The 24,297-nt window shown below is 44.1% G+C and overlaps 1 protein-coding gene across 1 annotated transcript in view; it reads left to right on the forward strand.

Moving 5' to 3' along the window:
• Positions 1 to 211: 211 nt before the first annotated feature.
• Positions 212 to 24,297, forward strand: part of ITIH5 (inter-alpha-trypsin inhibitor heavy chain 5) — a 49,130-nt gene continuing 25,044 nt past the window's right edge. Inside the window, exons 1-7 of the mRNA XM_086462472.1 lie at positions 212 to 331; positions 4,336 to 4,380; positions 8,372 to 8,535; positions 9,732 to 9,839; positions 11,400 to 11,650; positions 20,913 to 21,082; positions 21,635 to 21,751. Of these exons, the coding sequence (XP_086318598.1) occupies positions 212 to 331; positions 4,336 to 4,380; positions 8,372 to 8,535; positions 9,732 to 9,839; positions 11,400 to 11,650; positions 20,913 to 21,082; positions 21,635 to 21,751 (975 nt within the window). The remainder of the gene's footprint in view (positions 332 to 4,335; positions 4,381 to 8,371; positions 8,536 to 9,731; positions 9,840 to 11,399; positions 11,651 to 20,912; positions 21,083 to 21,634; positions 21,752 to 24,297) is intronic.

Consider the following 24,297-nt stretch of genomic DNA (forward strand, 5'->3'; position numbering starts at 1 on the left):
AGGATCCCCCGCAGCCCCGGGCAGCACGGGAAGCCGCCCTGAGTGGGAAAGGGGCTGGTCCGGAGCTGGGAAGGAGGAGAAGAGGGTGGGTCATCTCGCCTCCTGTCAGCCTCCTCGCAGCCCGTCTGGCAGCGCAGGCAGCAGCTGCCGGCAGCCGGGCTTTCCTCTCACCTGTGGGGCAGGACTCCCCGGCCAGCCATTCCCCTCCACCATGATCCTTTGGCTGTGGCTCTGCTGGGGCTTCTCCACCTCGGTGGGGCAGCCCGACTCGGAGCTGATGGCGAGGTACCTGGAAGAGAAGCTGATGGCAGACGACAGCATCATGGAGCAAGTAGGTTTTAAGGCGGTTGTCGTTCGGGAGCATCTGGTGGCTGGGGCTGGCTTGTCCCCCTCTAAACTGGCAGTATCGACACACGGGGCAGTCTGCTAAAACCACATTAATTGCACCCATCCCTGCAGCGTGCCCACGGCTGTGGCTCAGCTCCGTGGGAGGCTGCTAGCAACGAGCAAGGCAGTTGTTGGAGGGGCTAAGCTAGGAGAGCACCGGCACCCTCCCGTGATGGGTGCTACTGCCAGGGGATGGGTGCTACTGCCAGGGGACGGGTTCGAAGGTGACATCTCCATAGCTGTGCTAACGAGGCGTTTTGCAGGGACAAGGGAGTTAACACAGTGTCCTGGCCGCACGCCAGTCTGAGTAATTCAGAATATTTCAGGCTCAGAGGAAAGTTTTTCTGTCTATGGTCTCAGTCTTAACTGTACTGAGATGTTTAACTCACGCTGGATGAAACAATCAGCGTGAGTTTTGGCTTGTAAAATGCTGCTTTACCAGGAGAGAGAAAAAAAATATATTCTGCAAGTGAGGGCTGCTTTGTCGTGTCATTTTGTGGCTTAGATTTTCTAGGGAAAAAGGGCCGAAAAGGGCAACGAGCTTTTTGCAAGTTAGCAAGAGAGTTTGGGTGGTGGTTTGGGAGGCTGTGATTTAAAAGGCTGAGCTTCAGATCTGTGCTCACATCTTCGAGGTCCATACCAGCTGTCATGGGTGACTTGGGTCACTTAGGGCATCAATCAGTTATCTAATTTTGATCAGATCTGAGAGGTACCTGTGGGACTGGTGGATACAAAGTGGGACCTATGGAAGACCTGTCCCTTGCTGGAGGCCAGGTGGTATACCCTAGCATGACTGAAATGTCACTGAATGCCTGTATTTGACATCTTCTGCCATACAGTAACTGAGTGAGACTTTTCATACGTATCTGTACCCATCTCAGAGGTGGTCATTCAGGTGCTCATCCCACCTGGAATGGGAAGAATCTCTGCCCAGTAGTAACCATGCCTCTCATCTATGAGGACCTCAGCAACTTTGTTGTTGATCCTGATTACTGCGAACACATATTCTTTGTTGGGGTACTAGGCCACAATCCAACACTATCTCGCAGACCTACCTGTCCAAGTGGGAGAGAATGTCTCCACCCTGTCCTGCCAGTGGAGAGGTATCCAGGAACACTCATCTGAATTAGGGGGAAAATCAGTTGTGAAGCTCAAGCAGCAGTATCACAGCGTTGAAACAACCTGGCTGAACTTGCTTGAGGCAAACAAAGGTGTTTTCGCAGGAGCCGTGCTGCTGGCAGATCAGTGGCAGCAGTCACTTCCAACAGAAAAGCAGTGATGTATAAATAGAGGTGGTGACCCAGTGCCCTGGAACAGCCAGATCTAGAAGAGGACATCTGTCTGTCTTCACTGAACACATGAGCCAGGTTAAGAACAGGCAGGTTCTTCCCTAGATCAAGATCTTACATTATAAACAAATCTCTGACAGATTCAGGAGAGCGTATGGGGCTGCATTTAACTGTAGCGTCCTGGGAGGATCTTCCTACATAAAGACAGGTACAGACACAGGACTTTTCAGGATCATGGTATTTGGAATGAGTGTGGATTGCTTGTTGACTTATCCAATGATTGACCACTCTCCTAAGGGAGTTGACATGGTTCCTAGTTATTACCGTTGCACTAGAGGTAGTTCTTCTGGATAGCTGTTCACAGGTAGTTGCATTGCTACTGCCCAGCTTATTCTCTGTATACCACACAAAGACTAGCACATGGCAACAGCTATGAGGTCACTACTGGCAATTATTGGGCTTTAATGAGTGCTTTGGAAGGCTTTAAAGCTACAGGTTGATGTTAATTTCGAAATTGTTCCATTAGATGATGCTAGTCACGCTGGCTGATTCAAAACTCTTTGACGGATTGATCAGTATCGCAAACCCTGCAGCCGTGCTTTGGCAGTAGTCATGAAGTCCTAGCAAACAGCACTGTAATCTGGTGATCCTTAGCTGCTCACTGGTGTCTACTGGTTATCCTCAAGACTTTAGAAGGTAGCTTTTGAAGGAGCCAAGTCATACAAAGCCTTCTTACTCAAATAAGCAAGAGAATAAAATGGGTGTGTGGTGGGGAAAGATAAAACCAGCAACCACATTTCCAGTTTCACCTGTTAGTCAGTAAAAACCATTGTGACCATTCCATACACGACATCAGGTGACAGTAAGATTTACTAAAGGTAATCTTTTAGTAAAACAAGCACCGAGGAGCACTGATCTCTCATCCCTGCCTCTGCTCCAAGCAGGACCAACTTCACAGACATATGTCTGGCTTGTTCTGAAGAACCTGCAGTGATGGAGACTCTGCAGTGTCTCACAGCAGGCTCCCAAGGTGCTTTACTTCCTTGAGACAGCAGACCCAGACAGAAAATTTCTTCCAAAATTTAAACTGCAGAGAATTCCTCTCCTCTCCTCTCCTCTCCTCTCCTCTCCTCTCCTCTCCTCTCCTCTCCTCTCCTCTCCTCTCCTCTCCTCTCCTCTCCTCTCCTCTCCTCTCCTCTCCTCTCCTCTCCTCTCCTCTCCTCTCCTCTCCTCTCCTCTCCTCTCCTCTCCTCTCCTCTCCTCTCCTCTCTCCTCTCCTCTCCTCTCCTCTCCTCTCCTCTCCTTTAGAATTTCCCAAGGGAGCTGTTTTCCTTTGGTTCTAATTTTACAAGATGTTGGCTAAAATAAGGCAGAAGGAAATAATAGAGATTCTAGTGGAGGAGACTTTAATTTCTCCATTGGACTTTCCTAAGCTTTTCAACGTATCCTATAAACATACACAAAATCATCTCTTTGGCAAAGACTGCTGTTATTTCAGTGTAAATCTACAGAAAGGGCAAATCAGGTGAAAAAATATCATTGCATTCCCATGCTCTCTGGAGTTCCACTGACACTTTAAGAAGTCACTTGGCTTCCCTCATTGACAAGAGACTTGTTCTCTCTGTTTTGGGGAGGGATTTGATTTGGAGATGTTGCTAAGCTGAGACTTACACCATGTGCAGGGAAGAAGTCAGAGGAGTTGTTGTCGTTGTTGTGAAGGGTGATACAATGAGGACGATTGCATTGTCATAGGTGAAGCACTTTGTTTCATAATAAAATCTGTGGCTGAGTTTAAGTATCTGTATTCCCTTTTTGCACATCACTAGTGCTTTTCTGTCACTCCAAAGTACCTGTGGAGAGTTCTTAAGAAACAGATCTGCTGTTGAGGTAATATCAATAAAGCCGATGCCGTAACATTACTTTACACAAGTCCTCCCTTGAAGCAGGTCCACACGAGCAGCAGAATGGAGTTACGCTTGCTAAGCCCCACCACGTGAGTGCTAGGTGTCAACCTGGTCGCTGCTCAGGCTCAAAGCAGCCACACCGTGCTGAGCGGAGGGCGGCTGCAGGTGGCTGGGCTTGTCCTGCCCTCAGCCCTCTCCCTGCCCAGTGCCTGTGAACCACGGTGAGTGCTGAGCGCTCTTGCACAGCTGCAGACCACATCTGGACTGGGGAGTGGGCTTCGGCTTTGTCTTACCTGAGGACGTAGATGGGCCCTGCGTGGCATTTGATGAGCATTGCGGACCATTTAGCCGCCCTTCTCGTCGTGTGCCGTACACCGCAACGGGGCAAAGACAGCGGCACAGAGCCTTTGTGTGACTCTGTAGGAAGCTATGAGGGAATACTCTTCCAGGGTCAAGACCTAGCGCCCAGGGCCAGGGCTAAAGGCCGAGGGCCCTGTCTTCATATAGAGGGTCTCTTGACAAGTAGCATTTGCAAAACACACTGTACCTCCTTGCCTGCAAGAACCGCATTCCACTGCTGAGCTTTGATCAATGGGGCTGTTAATACAGAAGAAATTTAGGTTTTAATTTTAACCAGAGGAACATTTGAACCTGGCCATGGGTGATCAGTCACACAAACCCATGTCTGGATTTAAACAAGTGACACGTCTTCTGTAAGTTGACTAGACTCCATTAACTCCCTTAACTCTTTGCAGGTTGCACGCCGTGTTCCAAGACAGGCCAAATTTTTGCAGAGGCTGGTATGTATCACGCTGTGTCTTTATTTTACCTCACGGGACTTACACTTGCTCTATGTATATATGTGTGTGTGCATCCTTGTGCCCAGGAATGAACTATGTCGGTGGGTGATGGTAGAGTGAGATTCTAGGTAAAAAAATCTTCATTTTGATTAATGCAACAGGCACAGGTTCTTCTCCTACTTCCCAATCCATCTTCCGAACCCCTGATTTGGAGACAGAACATCCAATGTTACGAACCCTGACCATGCAGTGCACATAAGCCTGATGAAATCTCATTGAATTTGAAGAGAAAGGGAGAGCTTGTTTTGAAATTTGAAGATCTCGGTTGTTCTCGGTCCAAAATCCACGGAAGAAAGGAAGGAAACAAGGAAGCCAATATCCTTCTTTCAGCACGGGAACCTAAGCTTTAGAAGTACAGCAAATCTGTGAGATCTGGTTATATTGCTGCACTGAGAGTTGCATGGCTTTTATCAAAGCTTTGGCTAAAGAGGCAGCCGGTGAAATTGGTGTTCATGGTCAGTTATTTTTCTGGCTTTTCTGAGGGATCGAGGGTCCCAATTGAGAACTGGAGGAACTAATTTCACACACTGAGCAGCCATCACACGTTAATAGCTTCTGGTCCCTTTGATCTTTGACAGATTTGAATCAGCAGCCTAGAGGAGAGCAACGCTCAGTCTTATTACCAGTTTATTACTTCTATTCTGAGATATGGTCAATTTGTTTTGATGAAAGCAACTGATAAATGCAAAAACATGGAGTTTATTTCATTTATTTTCAGCTCTCTTCTGTCTTTCCAAACATTCGATGTAAACAAGCATAAAATCATTTATTTGGCAAGAAAATTTCAACTCCCAGTTCATCATAATAACCAAGACACCTTCATAAAGCATCCAGCCACCCTGCCTCACAGCAGCGTGCTAATCTGCTGCCTTGGCGTTCCCTAGCTTTATTTTTTATAGCGATAATAAATCACAGTAACAACAATATTAAACAAATAGTTTGTTTTGTTTTTTTTTTTCCTTGGTGCTGCCTCTGATCTTCTGAACGCCTCAGTAAAGAGGGGAGAAAACAAACAGGCATTTGCGCAGCTGTAAGTCAGAGCATCAGGCGCTGACGGATTGTGCAAGAGCTCCAGGGAACGCACAAGAATCGCAGACTGGAACTTGGGCTGCTCGCCAAGCCTGACCTAGCAACCTGTTTGCAAACTGCCTCTGCACCCACCGTTTATATTTTCTATACACAAGGAATGGCAGATCCCTTCCAGGGACGGGAAGATGAGTCATTTCTTTCATCCTCAGTTGTATGGGATGCCCTTATTCAGTGTTTGCTTTCTCCAGCAGCAACTCCTAAGCACCAGGAAGCGGGAGAGATGTTGCATGCCTTTTTTTTCATTTGTTTTTGCTGTTCCTCAGTCTGTAAGGATATCAGAGCTGGAGCTTGTTCATTGGGATAGAGAGATATGACAGAGATCAGTTGAAGCCAGCAAGTAGTAGATTCAGCAAAACCCCCTAAGTTATTTGGTTCTTCATATAAAATATCATTAAGCTGTGGAATTCCTCACTACAAGATGTTGTGGATGCTTAAACTTTACATGGATTCAAAAAGCGGCTGCGTAAAGTTGTAGAAGAAAATTTCACAGAGTTTTGCTATGCAGAAAAAATACCACTCTTACCTCAGAAGTCCCTTCAGTCCCAAGTTACTGAAAACCAAGAGAATATTTTTGAGTAGTATCACTGCAGGTTGGACTGATTTTACACCCTCCTCTAAGCATGTACTATTGATCTCTTGTCAGTGATAGGCTACAGGGTCAGGGTTGCTTTTGTCCTCACCCAATACAACCATTCTTATGTTCTTGTCATAACAAGGGCAAGTGCACGCTGTCTGTCACATTCTAAAGACTCTGACTTCAGGTGAATCCATCCCTGTATTCACGGTGTTAGTCTCAGTGTCAGATCTGCCACTGCAGAACCATTTGTATCTCAAGTAAAATGCAAAGGGCTTGATCCTCTTTTGCTGTTGAGCTGTCAAGTATGTTTGAACCCACAGCTTATGATGAAACGCAGAACATGGCAGTGGATGCAGAGTATCTGGAACCAAAGAATTTGCTGCAGTTTCAGATTCTTTCTTCTGCTACTAAATCCTTTGTATCTCTTGCTATGCCACAGGCACTTAGTGGCACGGAAGGCTGAATGAAACATCAGCTCATTGTATCTGGAAATATTCCTACAGCACTACTTCTGATCAAAACTCCCCATCCTCTCCACCTTCAGGATAATGAGACTGGAAAGCCATGCTTAGGTATCAGGGAAAGTCCTAAGGACAGCGGGGTCTAGTTCTGATCAACAGCTACTGAATAAAAGCCACTAGTGGCCTGAGGAGAGGGCACCAGATCTGCACAGATGTGTTCTTGTCTAGATCCATCGCACTGAGCTGTCTGAAATCAGTGAGAAGTGCTAATTTCTTGCCATTGTGCTCCGTGTGAGCTGAGCCTATGCTACGCAGGATGTACATGGACACAGAGCACATCACATATTGTCCAGCTGTTAAATGTAGCTGTCACGATTAGGTTCATTTGAGACACATTTGTCAGAGTCTTTCCAAGCCTTGAAAGTGTAGGCAGGTGGGGGTTTATTTCAAGTCTATTGACAGTCTCGTATTCATTTCCAGTGGATTCTCATTCTGCCATTTTGCCTGGAATTCACTAGCCCAGCAGCTTTGTTAGTTGGATGCTCACTTATTACTATTTCTGATGCCACCAGCTGCTGCAGAAATGTTCCTGTTTCATACTGGCTCATACAAACACTTGCTCTCTTTGTTAAGCAATTTGTCAAAATCATTTTTGTTCGGAAAAAAAATATCCTGGAAGTGCAGCTGAAGAGCACATTCTGGTCTTCACAAGTTTTACGTGACTGTGACTTTTTATCAACCTCAATGGGAAGAGTCTCGGTGTATCTGGCTTAGTGAAGTTGTATTTGGAACGTATTTTACTGTGTAGCCTTCTTCTGCTTTTGAGAGTTCAGTCTTTGACTGTTTAAAGCAACGTACAGAATTTTTTTTGCACCGGCTGCTTATAGTTAAATACACTGAAATCTTCCACAAAGAAAACTGTTGAGCTCCATGGAGACATTGCTGTCAAAAAACATTTTAGACTGGAGAAATGCTCCAACACAGGACTTTCGCACAAAAACACATTTCCAAGAAGCAGAAATTGGCGTTCAGCTTCCATTGCTACATCATGTGTCATTCATTGCAGTCTCTGCTGCTTCTCTGCTGGAAAGAATCCCGTGTGGGGTAAAAGGCTTAAAATATTTTACTTGAGACGTCACAGTGTCAGTGTTTCTTACTAAATCTCTTCCATCCATTGCCTGAGACCTCCAGGATGGATTCTCAGTAAAGCAGGACTCAGTTGACTCCATTAGTAGCGTTTTTTCCATTTACATAACTTACAGATCTGATTGTTTGAATTTGAAGATGCTGCTTCATACACAATGATTTCAGTCTTTCAACCAGTCTTACATCTGCTCTTGTGCACAGTCCATGGGGCAGTTCCTCTGACATCAGTTCTGCACCCTATGGGGACATATTTTGGGCTTCTCTTCCCGGGCGATACAGAACTGATCCTGATCCTCTCAAATGGTCAGAGTTGAAGGGTGTAATTTAGGATACAGGTGGATTTCATCAGTGTGTTTCACAACATAAAGGCTGGCATAATCAGAGCTCTCATCCTTCCCAAGCATTGGAGAATGACTGTGGCCTTTGCTCATGTGCGTGAACAAAGGCAGTGTCGTGTCTCTGGTTTACCTTTTTGCGGCTCACCTGAAATTTTGAGGGCAAGCCCACCTTGCCTGCTGTTGACTCTTTTTCATAGGGGAGTCTAACACTCATAGGGTGGTTATTTGCTTAGGCATATTAAGTATTAAAGCCATTGAAACACTGAAGGGGTGAGTTATCTAGCTGTCAGCGTTAACAGATAACCTTTCGATACCTACAGGAAACCAGGCCTCGGATGTCCGAATTCACTGTGAAATCCACGATCATTTCTCGGTATGCTTTCACCACGGTGTCGTGCACGATGGTGAACAGCGGATCTGAGGCACGTGAAGGTGTGTTTGAGATGCAGATCCCAGCTGCAGCCTTCATCTCCAACTTTACCATGTAAGTAAGTAATGCTGACAGCCGGATGGACAATGGTACTCCCATCCCACAGACAGCTCTCTTTTAGATTTCAAAAAACTAGTCTGCAGTAGGGCTATATCAAGGCCTTTTTGCATTTCTTTGGGAAAAATAAAACCACACACATGCTATACTCCATCTGAGACTGATCATGGCCCTAAAGCACAGATCAAGTCCTCAGATGATAGGATGCCAAGATTCATGCCCTCAGAGTACATGGGGAAGAAAATGACTCTATTTCCCATCTGAGTGTCTTTTAACAACTTCCTTCTCCTCCTCTCTCTTTGATTTGGACCAAAAAAACCTCTCCTAGCCCTCTCCAGTTAAAGTTTCAGCAACACTTGCACAGAACAGTTATCTCGCCTAACTGACTGTGGTGCCTGCTGTTCCAGGTTCTCTATACTGTCAATGGAGGAGGAGAGTCAAGTCCAACTAGCAGATAGGTTGACTTGCCGCTGGAGGTGCTAGTCATTCTCTGTGCTTAACAGAGCAAGCAGAGGGCAACCAAATGCATACTGAAATGACTCACTAGGGAATAAACTAAGCTGTTGGTTTCAAAAACGTGTTATGTTTGGTCATGCTCAGATCCCCCCTATGGGTAAATATTGGCCCTACAACTTCAGACCTGACCATAGTAGATAGGGGACCAGCTCTTTCAGAAAGACTTCCATTTAGACTGAATAGGAGGAAAACCAGTCTTTTGCCATTGGCCATCTCAAATATATGTGAAGACCTGTTTCTTTATGGATCCATGGCCCTGTAACTCATTCCCCAGGAGAAGCATTTTGATTAGGGGGGCAGCTAACTGAAACCAGTCATCCTGGATATTGTTATGTGTAGTGACACAGACAGTAGACCTGAGACCAGACAAAAATTGCTCTTTGGGATTCTTGACAAGTGTTTTGCTTTCTGGTTTGCATCCTTATGCTTTGGGGATTACCTGCTGAACTGGCATTTTAGAGGGGTAAACTCCCAAACTAAAAATATACTCTGCTAGTATAACCAGCCAGAAAATTTCTAATCTGGCTTCTGTGTCAGTGGACTCTGGGAGAGTTACACCAGCAGCACACTTAGCCTATTCACACGGACACAGTCTGTGAACCCTTCCACAGCAAGCTGCACAGCTGTCACTGTATATGGGTGCGGGGCGATCATGCTGGCATCTCTGGTCTCTCCAGGAGCATCGGCAACAAGACTTATTATGGAGAGGTCACAGGGAAAGAAAAGAAACATGACAGTGATGACAAAGAAAGGCACAAGAAACCTGCAAGCCCCACAGATGGAAGGTAAGTGTTGTGCATTTGGCTGTGTTCTGGGAAGCGACATACTCTTCTCCCATCTTTATTTTGGCTGCTTTGGCACACCCATCCATGGATTTATAGGAAGAAACTTCTAAACAGAATGTTATCTGCACTGCCTGGTGTCATTCCCATACTCCAAGTCATGTAAAACTGCATGTAGCCTTTTCTAGCCCTGTAACACAACATTTTCACTTCCAAGATGCTTCAGGATGTACATGAAAGGGAAAGAAATCTTGTTACTTCTGGCAGAGCGCTGAACTCATGAGTGATATGTGGAAGGAGAATATGGAATTTTTATTTTCTGGCTTTCATAGAAAAAATAGAGAAAATGGAATGAAATTATGTCAGATGTCAGGTTCAAAATGGCCAAAATAAGGTATTCTTCACATAAATTGTGTTTCTTGCCGCTGTGAATTGTAGATGTTAAACTTAACATGGGTTGAAAAAGTGACTAGATGAATTAATGGTAGGAAAAATCCGTTCAGGAAACTTTAATAAGGGATGCTGTCTCAGGATCCAGACACAGACTGGCAGAACCTGAAAGATTTCTATATTTCTGTGGAAGCACTATATTTCTCTTGTCACGCCCTGTTGCATCCTCTTCTGTAGATGATCACTACCTGTCATTGTTAAACCACTGATATGACCCAGAGACACCATTCCAACTGTCCTAAAGGGTAAAAAAAAAAAAAGAAAAGCTTTTTACATGTGTTAGAGAAATCAAAGTCTCAAATCCTTTTCATTACTCACTGAATTGTGGGCATGACCAAAATCTCACATCAGTGAGTTCTGAAGTTGCCCCTTAATGACATTAAAATTTCCATTCTTGTTACGTGGCTTGTTTATTTTCCCTTCACAAATAGTAGTGCCCAGCATCATATCGGTGCCTGGTAGCTGGACACTGCAGTGCAATATTCAGGGCGTAGATCATCTTAAGTTATCTCTGTTTAACAGAAGGGCAGCTGAAGACAATAGAGGCTAAAGGTGGGAATTCATTTCGCTTCAAATTAGCGAGCAGAAAGCTGGCTGTCAGTTGTATGCTGGGTGACTGGTGGCACACTGTGGCCAATCGGAATAGAAGAGTCCTTTGAGAGAAGTATCCAGTGGTTCAATTGCCTTAGGGGTCCTATTTCTCCCCATTGAATATGTAGTTATAAACAGATAATATTAGGGAAGAGGAATTAATTTGCACTTAAGAGATGGCAATGAGTTAGCAGTGGCAAAGTCAAGAATTCAATATGGGTCTTGCAAATCTTCTGTGTAAGAAACCAAGACACAGCCTTTCCTCTGGCCCTGCTCTATGCCATACATGTTTGTCATATTCCTCTCCATAAGAAGTCATCTCATCTTTTAAGACCTTTCCTCCTGTGGAAACCTCGTACATGCCCAATGCTTTGTGAAGTATTACAATGTTTTCTTTCTTGCTAGTTTCACATATGCAAGGATAGGAATTACTTTTATTGGACCAACAAGATCCAGATTCACTGGAGGAGGTGGTGTGTGATGTGCATGGGATGTGAAGGTGTCTTTGGATTTTCCTTCCAGGGAGAATGGCTATGAGACATTCAAAGCTTCTGTCTTCATTCCTCGCAAGATGCAGGCCAGGTTCCTACTGCATTATGAAGAGCTTTTGCAAAGGCGACTGGGAAAATACGAGTATACAGTCAGCATCCGGCCCCAGCAGCTGGTGGGGAGGTTACGAGTGGAGGTGAACATCCTGGAGAACTCAGGCATAGTTTCACTGGAAGTGCCTCCCCTTCGAAACAGCAAGCATAAAGGCAATGGGAAAGTTGAAGGTAAGGAGGAATCTTATGAACCACGGTTCTGTTACTTGTGGGACCTTAACCACTTCTCAAGAACAGGATTAGAACTATTGGGAGTTCTTCAAGGCAATCTTGGATAATTGTGTAGGCTGGTGTTTCATTCACTTTCCCTCTGCTCCAAATGAGGCATTAAACAAAACCTTAACATTTAGTTAAAGCAGCATTGTTTAGGATCAAGACTGTATTAGAAATCAGAGGACACGTCTCATGAAGACAACAAGAAAAATTAATGTTAGCAGCTCATTAGGCATAAATTATTCTGGTAAATTCTAACTATGACTTTATTTAGAAAGATCCTTTTTTTACTTTCCCTTCTTAACTCTTGCTGCACTCACTGTGTGGCAGGCACATTCCACCCCAGAGGTGGCTGCGTTTGAAGGAGAAGCAAGTCTCTAAGCATTGCAGGCCATCAGCAATTCCTATTTAGAGATCTCTCATTCACTGGGCAGGGCAGTCTCCAGGTTAATGAAAGCTGGTAGAACAGCTACAATGTGAAAGGCCAGGTTGGATGGGGCTTGGAGCAACCTGGTCTAGTGGAAGGTGTCCCTGCCCATGGCAGGGGGGTTGGAACTAGATGGTCTTTAAGTTCCCTTCCAACCCAAACCATGCTATGAAAGGGATTTTAGGATTATGAACTCTATGAGGTTCAGTGGTGGGAATTCAGTCTTATCATAAAGGCTGGTGGCTTTTGTCCTATTTTCTATAGATGACTGTATCTATGTTGTATCTGTGCATAAGCATGTGAGAACTTTTAAGCTTACTGAATACAGGGCTGATCCCATTCAACTCAACAGAATTTTTTTTTTTTCCTATTGTCTTTACGAGCTTTGAACTGGGCCTTCAGCCCTTGTGCTCAGCATTTGAGCAGGCTCTTCCCTGGCTCCACATCTCCTGGGAACGGCTTATTTTAAGTGAATTGTTTTTTCCATCCACCCATGCCAAGGCAGATAGGAAATCCTGCATTTTAGAACATGGGAAATTCCAGGAGGAAAATCCATGTTTTGCCAAAGAACTAAATGCGGTCTGAGTATCCACTCTTACCCAGAACCATCTTCGCTTGCTGTTCAGACAGTGTAAAGATAATTCTTCTAGTGTAAACTAACAGTGAGGAGCACAGGATACTGTGATTGCTACATGTTGACATGTTGATAAAAACCCTCACCAAAAAAAGAGAGTGAGTCTGAACTGGAAGCAGGATGTAGAGTCTAATGGGACTTGATCCTCAGTTACTCTAAGTGCCAGCAAATCAGTGGAGTTGTTCATGTCTGCCAGGTAGAGATCTTAAAGCATGTGAACTGGAGTTAAAGTGAATGCTCAGTGTGATCCTACCGATTTAATCCAAATCACAGTGAAATCAAGGCTCTCAGTGACTTGGACTAGCTTCAGGTCAAGCCTCATATAGCTAATTAGTCCCTCTGCTGTACATAGAATCACAGAATGGTTTGGGTTGGAAGGGACCTTAAAGATCACCCAGTTCCAACCCTTCTGCTATGGGCAGGGACACCTCCCACCAGACCAGGTTGCTCCAAGCCCCATCCAGCCTGGCCTTGAACACTGCCAGGGAGGGGGCAGCCACAGCTTCTCTGGGCAACCTGTGCCAGTGCCTCACCACCCTCACAGGGAAGAATTTCTTCACAATATCTAACCTAAATCTCCCCTCTTTCAATTTGAATCTGTTACCCCTTATCCTGTCACTGACCTCCCTGATCAAGAGTCCCTCCCCACCTTTCCTGTAGATCCCTTTCAGCACTGGAAGGCCGCTATAAGGTCTCCCTGGAGCCTTCTGGTCTCCAGGCTGAACAACTCCAACTCTCTCAGCCTGTCCTCACAGGGGAGCTGTTTCAGCCCCTTGATCATTTTCATGTCCCTCCTCTGGACCTGCTTGAGCAGGTCCATGTCTTTCTTGTGCTGGGGGCCCCAGAGCTGGATGCAGCACTGCAGGTGGGGTCTGACCAGAGCAGAGGGGGAGAATCCGCTCCCTTGACCTGCTGGCCACACTGCTTTTGACACAGTCCAGGACGCGATTTGCTTTCTGGGCGGCAAGCACACATTGTTGGCTCATATTCAGTTTTTCATCCACAAGTGACCCCCAAGTCCTCCTCCCCAGGGCTGCTCTTGATCCACTCATTGTCCAGCCTGTATCTGTGCTTGGGATTGCCCTGACCCAGGTGAAGGACCTTGCACTTGGCCTTGTTGAACTTCATGAGGTTTGCATGGGCTCACCTCTCCAGCCTGTCCAGGTCCCTCTGGATGGCCTCCCTTCCCTCCAGCGTGTTGACTGCACCACACAGCTTGGTGTCATTGGCAAACTTGCTGAGGGTGCACTCAATCCCACTGTCCATGTCACTGACAAAGATGTTAAACAGCATCAGTCCCAATACCGACCCTTGAGGAGCACCAGTTGTCACTGGTCGCCACTCGGACGTCAAGCTGTTGATCGTGACTCTGAGTGCACATCCACACACTGTTCGATAAATGTGCTCTGCTCCGTATCCATAAAGATAGGAAGCCTTTTTCACCTATCAGGGAGTACCATAGTGCATTGTGGCATACGGTTTCCTGCCAAACATCTGGCACTGATCAAGATTAGAGACAGACTAAGAGGAGCAGACACACTCTTGGTCTAGTGCAGTATGGAAATTCCTAGATATAAATGACATACAGGGAAAACTCTCATAACTTGCTGTCCAAATGGCAATCTGTGAGCATGGATCACTCTTGGCACCATGTCTCATATTTCAAACAGCTCGCATAGAAATGGGCCTAAGCTCTAGTATTCCATAATCCTCCTAGCCAGTAAAATGCATATAAAATAGATGTCCCACTGCAGGGTGGGTAAAGCACCTGAAGCTCAGATTCCCTGTGCTTTATCCTTGCTCAGAACTCAATTACAGACCCTTTCTACATGGAATCACCCTATACAGTTGCTGAAAACTGTTTGCTGTGATAAACTCACTGCGATGGAAGTCACTGAAATGCCACACACACTTTTGGGGTCCATTATGGACAATCAGAAATGGGTTGTGTCTCTGCCAGATCAAGTCTTCATTGGTACTCAGGTGAGTGCCACTCAGAGGAGTGTATAGGTTTCAATGAATTCAGCAGGTTTGCTGAGCTTCTTTCTGATCTGAAGCAAGATGATGAGATTAGGACATCGCTAGCAGCCAGACCAAAAAAAAAAAAGGAATTGGCAGAGGGTCTCAGAAGGGTCAATATATGTCACAGAGAAGGACAGCTTATTTTGGGTAGGAGAGAGGATTTATTGCTTTTGACCTTTTCTAGCCGAAAAGATCAGTCACACTCAGAGCAGACAACAGGAACCTCCTGCCTTCCTAAACACAAATGTAAACCCCAAGAATACTCCTAGGGAGGGCAAGGCCAAGGCAAGAAGCATTTCACTTGGAAATCCACTGTACTCCAGTCAGCTGTCGTCTCTCAAGCTTGATCAAGAAAGCAAAACATCTGAGTCATCAAATCCTCCCTGCAAAGCCTTCTTGCTCATATCACACCCAAAGACTAAAGAGATCTGCACATGAAGTGAGACCGCTGGGGAAGGCTATGGGTTTTTAAGTGAAAAACACGTAAATTGTGTGCTAGGTCAGAGTGGCTCCTTGGCAGACAGTTTGCAAACTAGGAGTAAAACAGGAAAAATACAGTGTCTTGTCTCTTGTTGGATTCCTATGGCTTCAAACTCTTCGATATCTCTCGACTGGAAAGCATGGTAACAATCTAGTAAGTAAGTGGCCAGCAAAAGATGCCAGACCAGGTGCTGCCATACCATGTTACCTGTGGTACTGCAAAGGAGAGGTCATGACTTAAAAAAAAAGACCAAACAAGGAGTGGGCCCTGCACATTGGAAAATGGTACTGCCTGACTGATTGCAGTTTGAATACGCCCTGAAAACTCTCTGCCTCAATTTTCTGTGTCTACAAAGATGTCCATAGTATCTCATAGTGGTGGGCTTGGTAGTGTTAGGCTAATGGTTGGACCTGATGATCTTAAAGGTCTTTTCCAACCAAAATGATTCTATGATGCTATGAGTCTATGATTCCGTGATTCATAGTTAATAAAAAAAGTGAGATTTTTATAAGTTTTAATAAATTACCTTGAGAGTATTGAAACCACTGATGAGGATGGGATGTAGCCTCACAAGTCATTTAGATACTTTCAACTCTGACTGACCCAGATGAGAAACGACATTCTTTTTCTGAGTACAGGTCCTGCAGATCCAGTGTAGGATAGACATGTTAAGCTGAAAATCCAATATGTTTGGCTTTGGAGTCATCCACAGCTCCAGATGATGAGCACCAGCAGTGACTGATGTTCATAACTGAAATGTCAACCTGTTGTGGCAATAAATGCTGTTAGCAAAACAAATGAAGAAAATAGTAGCCATAGTTTAGATGACCAAAAGTAGAGGAATGGCTGATCTGCCTTTATTTCGTGGACCAATCCTCTTACATTTGTGCAGCTTTCTACGCGCTATTCATAGAACCAACGTACCATGAAAGAAGCATAGTGTAAAAAACAATTTCTCTATTTAATGGTCATTCAGGATTTGCACTTTTGACTCCAGCCGAACTGCTGGTATCCATACAATCTGTGATGAACAGAAGAGATAAAACTTAAAGACCTATAGACAGAAGATGTTCCTTGATGAGAAAAAGTGAAGGACATTTTTTTTTCCCATTTCTAAAACAGCACAGAAATCCCAGCAGTAGGAGCAGAAGAAGTAGAGTCCGATTTTGCCTGGTTTTGGCTGTAGAGGCCCAAGATACAAAGATTGGACGTGGTTCCACAAACTTCCAATGATTTATGAAAAGTAAAGCTGTACTTTGCTATAGATAGAGTCTCTTGAAAAGTCCTGAGTGCATCCTCTCTGAATATGGAGCAGAGACAATGTGATGACAGGTGTTTCCAGGATATTTCCTTTGTCAGTGACTCCTGTGCACACAGGTCCGACTGGGAGCTGTATTTTTCCCAAAGGAAGACATTAGGCACATGAGTTTTGGAAAGTGATCTTTTGGCACATGTAGGTGTTGTCTTCAGTCACATACAGACCTCAAAACAGGAGATATTGTGGCCGATGATCCTGGCCTTCTCTGGTGACCTTGGAATGGAGTGATTTTCTGAATGATATCCTACCCAGAATCTTCAGGGATGATTGTCCTCATTCTTTTCCTCCGGCACCGTGGTGTGAGAACTAGTCATGAACTTGGGCAGGGAGACACTAGGCTGCTTGAGAACGACTATTTGTCTTCAAAGTCACAGGTCTCAGAAAGATTTTTATTTCTTATCACAGCTGTCTAGAAGATTCCACGAGTTAGCAGAGGATGAACTTTGCATTCGAGCTCTGATCCCAACTCTGCCAGTCTCCAGAATAATTTAGGTTTAACTGTTCATCATGTGAGGACTAGAGTTTCATATGAAAAATGCTTTTTCCTGCTCTGTTTACTTCTTTAGCTGAATTTGGTGGAAAATTTGTCTAAAGGCCCTATTAACTACCTCAGTGTGAGCACAGACCAGCTCAAGTCTTTGGAGCTCATCCATGCTCTGTGCTCTGCAATATCTCACAGATTTTTCTCTCTCCACTTGTTTGAAAAGAACTGGGCCAATAAACAGAGAGAGTAATTGTGATCCAGATATCAAGTGCTGCCTAAAGGAAGAAACCTAGGGGAAGACATCATATTGAGATATACAAAAGGCTGCTGCAAGGAGGAAAGGAATACTGTGCTTTCTGTGTCAATAGTAGAAAGAACAAGAAGTCATGGGATTACAATCCAGAAAGAAAAATGTAAATTAGACATTGAAAATGTCTAACAGTTAAAAATTGAAGCTCTGGAAAGGACTGGCAAGGGCAGGTACTGAGTTTCCATTACTGGAGGTCTGGGGTGTTTCCAGGCCATGTCATAAAACCAAATAGGAAGGAACTCAGTCTGGGAACATGGGATGAATTAGATAATCTGCCTTCCAGATCTGATTTCTATTATTCCAGGGGAAAAAAAAAAAAAAAGTTATTTTGGACCTTTTCTATCAGAACATTTTTTGGTTTTAATCTCTGTCCTGGAGATGGGAGATGAGTGACTATGAAGAAGACAGGAGATCTTCCCCGGCTATTCCTGTCACTGACAATGGCTATGTGAGGCAGCCTTGGAAACCTCTTCTCCAGAGGTTCCTAAAGCACTGTCTGTGTTATACGGGTTGACAATTCTCGCCTCCAGAGAGTGTTTTGAGAAGTAACAGAGGAATGCAATCTAGATTCCACGGTGCTTTAACAAAACTGGATACATATCATTACGTCCATTTAACGGGTGGGGAAACTGAGGCATGGCTACCTAACCCAGCTAATTTCAGATGGTCAGAGTCCATAAAAAGACTGGAACTCATGCTGTTGTGGTGCCCAGCATATTGTGCTCAGCCATCAATGTACTTATGGCAGAGAAACACAGAAGTGAAGTCCAAAGGCCACAGCCACAGATGTATATGTGCAGTAGGTATAAGGAGGGAGCTTCTGTTTCCAGTGTGAGAATGACTTTCACTAACCCTGATGTGACACGGCCAGGCAGCCTACTGGACGACAATGGTTGCTTTTCAGCAGTTGAGGAGAAGTAATGTGAAACCCTCAAATAGATCAGAAAATATAAACAAACTGTTAAGCCATTTCTATGAATTCTGGGCATTTCCCAGATGAACTGGCAGTTAAATGAGATCTTGGAAGTGATAGAAGACAGATGGAAAATCCAGGAAGTCCAATACAAGCAAATCTGCTGCACTGTGTTTTAAAAACATATTACATCTGTTGATTCATCAGATCAGAGGGCAGCTATAAAAGTAAAACCAAATCAAGACGGAGGTAAAATCTTATATATCTATCGATTTATGACTTTTCTTTGCCAGGGGAAATCTGAACTGTACACAGATTTTACAATAAATGTCAAAGCTCTGGGTAATAAATTTGTAAGCCCCCTCTAAGATCTGACACTAGTGTCCTTAAGTGATTTCAGTTTATGGACTGGGACCTCTCTTTCTGTTTCTGTCAGGATGGATGGATTATGGATTGGAATTGGCACAGTCAGAGAAGCCACGATAAAGAGTCAGTTCTTGACTTTACTGAAATTGAGTAATATCTATCATTCAAACTCCTTTGATTGAGACTTTTGCCAATGAGTTTGTTTCACATTTCAGGTCCTCCAACTACAATTTATTTGCGCATATACTTGACCTGTGAGGAAAATCTTCCCTGCCTTAATAGTATGGTCTTGTGCCTTGTCTGTTCAAGTGGACTCGCAGGACAGCTGTAAAAGTAAAACCAAATCAATATGAAAGTAACATCCTAGAGTGCTATTGACTTATGACTCTCACGTTCATGCCTCTGCCTAGAGGAGTCTAGATTACACATAGCACTTTAGAACAAACATCACAGCTTTGGCTAATCATTTTATAAACCCACAAGAACCCAAGTCCCAGCATTTCTGTGGACTTTGACCTGTGGGAAGTGATGTGAGTCAGGTAACCACTCCATGCCTCCGCTTTCCTACTTGTTAGATGGGCATAATCATATCCAATTCTGTAAATCACTGTGGGATCTGGATGTGTGGTGGATTGCATTCGATGTTACATACGTCACGTTGTATTCCTCTAATGCTGCTCAAAACACTTTACAAAGGTGGAGAAGTGCCACTCCTCCTCACATAGACAGTGTTATAGGAAACCCTGGAGAGGAGCTTTCCAAGACTGCCTGCACATTGTCATCGTGATCCATATTGTTAATAGGGTATAGCACATAATTAAAATTATCCTTAACCAGACGTCTACGTCTGGCCAGATGTATCATACCCTCATCTCCCCTGACACTCTCGACCTGATCTCCATTGAGCATAATGGGAGTCTAGAAAATAAGCTCAGATGTAGGTACTTGCATGGTGAACACTCAAACTGGAACTGAATCTCACACAGCTTTTCGTTTCCCTGCCATACCACAGACTTCCTGGGCCATTTTTGGCAAAGATTTGAGACCCCAACACACAGTATAATTAAGCAGCTCGTTCCCACCAATTTTAATCAGCGCGTGAGCAAATATAATGGAACTTCTGTGCCACAGAGGAGTATTGGAACAATCGCTGTGAGAGCTGAAGCACCCAAGAAGAACATCATCTGAGAATCTATTTGATGCTTTCAATAGCTAGCATAGGATAAGTCCTCAAAATCTGGGGAAGTTCAAGGCCAAATCTGACCTTTGGTCAGTCTCATGTAAGGGTCCTTATAGAGTTCAGAGGGAATGAACAGCTGGTATATCAAAAGAAAATAAGGTGGGATTTTGGCCACACAGAGACAAAAAGGAATCTCCATATCCCTGAACTTTAGAAAATGAACACAGTTAACAAGACAAGCAGAGGTTCCTTCAGGGTGACTCAGACCTAAATTATCGTCTTTCTCTGAAATGCCCTCCGAAAGGCACATCTCTCTTCATTGACTCAGGAACGGCTGTAGGAGATTACGGTGAGTTACATCTCAGGGACACAGTTTGCATGACTGCACCAGCAAGTGTTGGATTTTTGTCTCAATGAGTAAGACTGACATTGCAGCAACTGTACTGACGGCTCTTTGCTGAACATAAAGGCAGCTAAGATGACTTGTTCAGATGTAGACATTACACATAAGACGCTTGTCAGATACAGCAGTCAATTAATCAGATCAATCCCACCTCACATGCCTACAGTATATCTGAACAAGTCACCTCAAGAATTCTTTATAATCAATAGGGAGAAATCTGCAGTGCGATTCATCTAATCTTAGAGGACATGTTTAAACAGGTCAAATGAATCACACTTGCATTGACTGGCAGAATCATCTCAGGTATAGGATCTGCATTCTAGATGTCTGGAGCTGGATGGAATGAATACCACATACATGTCTGAAGTTGTGTGTTCATTATTTACAGAAAGAAATTAACAGTCATACAGAGAATATCTGGCCTTTGAGTTCAGTGCCCTCCAAATAGAAGTGAACACAGGAATTTTGCCCAAATATTTATATCCCTGACAGCAATGTTGGTTTCAGTTTAGAAAGGGAGGGGTTATTAAGTTCTTATTTTATCACTGGTGAGCTGAATCTTTAATCTCAGTATGTAACTGTGCTGGTTGACCTGACTCCATGGTAATGCTGTATGTGCTGTGCTCAGACATCTGTAAAACAACGGGAAAACCTTGTAATATTGTGGGTTTTGTCTCAACAGGTGATGTTTCTCCTCCTCCTTCTACTGTAGTTGGACATACCAAAACCTTAGCTAAAGTTACATTCAATCCCAGTGTTGTTGAGCAAACCAGGATTGCCCGAAATGGCATTTTGGGAGACTTCATAATTAGATATGACGTCAATAGGGAACTGAGTGTTGGGGATGTTCAGGTACTGTACACGTGACGATTTTTCTGGTTTATTAACTATACCTGAGATAGTTCAATTGTCTTGCATGCTCCAAATGTCCTAGAAAATGTTTTCCAAGTGAAGCCTACTTCCCCATCTTGTAAGAACTATCCAAAATAACACCAGTCATTTGGCAGCCATAAGATGGACTTAAAAACCACAAGTACCTATTTCATTTGGTTTCTTTTTTGTATCTGCTTTTCAGTTCCTCAGTATACTGGCTGTATAGATACAATGCCAGTGCCCCAAATGCATGTTGTGGTTCTGATCCCTGGGTACATACATTATATCCTCACTGCATTTGGAAGGAAATCCCAGTGTCCACCATGGAAGGAGACGTCGAGAGCTCCAGTAGACTCCCCCAGTCTGGATAAACAGGGGACTAGGATTAAGAGGGATACCAAGAAACACTCATATCCTCCAATGTAGACACACTGAATCAGGTGTGCCTGACCAATTAACCCATAAAATGACGTGTGTCAAACATTGCATCATGATCTATCTTTGATTCCTGACTTCCTTGCTCTTCCACAGATTCTTAATGGGTATTTCGTGCACTACTTCGCCCCCACAGATCTTCCTCCATTGCCAAAGAACGTTGTGTTTGTGCTCGACAGCAGTGCTTCCATGGTGGGAACGAAACTGAAACAGGTGAGGTTCTAGCATTTACTATAGACTGGTTCGCTGTAAGGTTGCAGAGAGCTTGGTTCAGACTTTGTCTCACCAGATGGCTTCTTCTGCAAAATGTTTACTATGTCTGAGGTGAGAGGAGGCTCTGAAGAAAGTGAGGTGACTTACCTGCAGTGAGTAATTATCATGTTAGCAGGAATGGGATGGGAACAAGAAGGGCAGAGGACTTCACCACTCTGTAAAAAAGGTCAGTGCCATCAAAAGTGAGCTAGGATGCTGCAGCTAGGATTGTTGGGCAGTTCTGTTCTGTTCTGTTCTTGGCAGTTTGAAGAGAGAGAGAAGAGGGAGAATTCATAGCAAAATGCATTCAGCAGACCATTGTAGCCAGCTTAACAGCAGAGAAAAGATACTGCTGTCTTTAAATTACCTTGGCAAAACCCTTAGCAATATATAACTCGATAGGTTCTGTTGAAAGAAAGGTCAATTAGTCCTATCTGAAAATCTGAGTCTTTCAGCACAAATCTCAGACATTTTTTCCAGGGCACAGATCTTGACATGAGCCAACATACGAAGTTGAAGGGCACATCACCAATGCTTAAATGGACCTTTGACATGGAGGGTTCAGGCTGGTGCCTAAATGCTTTTGCTTCTTCAGTTCTCTGAGCTGGACAGATGGAAATCATCTCCAGTTCAGGAGCCAAGTAGTTGGCTTGGAAGGGTACGGTGCCTGGGGGAATATACTGTTTCTCTCAGCACGGTGTTATCAGTCTAAACGGCAGTCTCTGCCTAGGTACATATACTCTCTCTCCCAGCACAGTATTATCGGTCTAAACTAGAAGCAGAGATAAAATAAGACTCCAACTCTATTCTGAATGATTTGACAGTTTTATCTCAGGTCTGCACTCAGACTGGAGAGGTAAGTACAGTTTCAATCTTATATATCTGTGTAGAAAAGAAGAAAAGTCCTGGTAGGGATAGTATTGTTTCCTTCTATTTGAAGACTTGCCCCACAGGCATAAAATATGGAGAAGTTAGTTGGCTCCTCTCTGTTGGATGGCCACATCTTTACCTTCTGCTTTCTTACCATGGCCGAGCTAACGACAGTGGAAAGTGACAATTGGTTCACACCAATATGGGACAGTTTCAGCTTGTACAGATGATGTGACGTTGTAACTCTACTAGAATGACTAAGGGCCGACGGCTTGGACTTGTATCTTGACCAGTTAAGGAGCTCTAATTAGTCCATTCAGGCTCCTTGGTTGCCTGCCTGGAACATGTTGATATTTCTGCAAAGTGTGGTTATTTGAGAGCCTTTTTTTTTTTTTCCTTGGCCACCAATCCTAACCCAAATATCCTTGACCAACACAGACCATGGTCATTCGCTGACAGTTCTCTGTCTTTGAATGAGGACATTGTGGGTATAGATGCCTTTCTCTCTCTGCTAAAAACTTTACTCTCTGGTTTCAATGGTGATCAAAAATCTTAGTTTAGAAGCTGTGTCTCATCTTAAATAAAATTATCTCTACTGTGAGCTAAAGTGGAGTATGACTTTTGTGGCTCCTAATTATCTTCCCCAGCGACTGGTGTAGCAAAGAGTTGTTAACAAACATACCTAGTACTGTGCCGAATGAGGTCTTGAATGAAGATGCCTCTGAAACTTTGCAAATTCCTGTGGACAGAGCCTGGCTCTTGGTTTTCTGTTATCCTTCTACTGAAAAACATCTGCCTTGCCTAGCAGAGTAAACAGATACTGGACAAATGCACCCAGTCCTGCATGCTGAAAGCAGTCAGTCACAGCGTTGAACCAGGGAGATTAAGACTCTGAAGGGCTTTGGTGCTAGTGTGAGCTGCGCAAGTAGTGCCTAGGGTCAGCAGATTAACCTTGTACTGTGAAAGCTTTTATTCTCCTCCTGAGCTTATTAGTGTTTCTTTTTCATATACTTACTAGAAACAACATGGCCAGGGATTAACCCTCGAAGGTCTACTTCATAGCCTAGCCAGCTCCTACTGCTAAATATATAGGAATCTCAGGCTAATTAGCTACAAATAGGTGCCTCTTGAGCCTGAAGTGAGAGACATGTCTAGCCAGAACCTTTGTTGAGGGTATACCAAATTTTTTGCCCTGTTATCAGGTGTACTTTTTTAGTGGAGAACCACCAGTGTGTTATGGAGGAGTGCTATGTGCAGGAAGCACTTATCTTCCTCTGATTTCAACTGCTCCAGAAAACAGAACTTCTTGGAATTGTGACCTAAATCATACAAAACCCACACAGGTTAGTCAAGGAAAGACCAAAATCTAGGACCGGCTGTATTATATGCCTCTTTTGGTACACTAAGAAAGTGTGATCAGTCACAGCCCTAACCCATGTCTGCTCTGTGGACTTTTTACCTAATTGTTGTTGTTATTAAGATGTTTGTTGAATTACAGACACGTCCCCTGGTGGCAGGTTACATCTGAGCAGAGGAAATGCCTGCTTTTCTTTTCGCTAGGACTCTTGCAGCTGTGGTGATCTATGGTGGTGTGCAGAGAGCTGGGAATTCCCATGGAGCTGCCTTTCCTCATTTCT

The sequence above is a fragment of the Leptosomus discolor genome, chromosome 1 (genome assembly GCF_034619465.1).
Source record: "Leptosomus discolor isolate bLepDis1 chromosome 1, bLepDis1.hap2, whole genome shotgun sequence".
In the NCBI taxonomy this organism is placed as follows: Eukaryota; Metazoa; Chordata; class Aves; order Leptosomiformes; family Leptosomidae; genus Leptosomus; species Leptosomus discolor.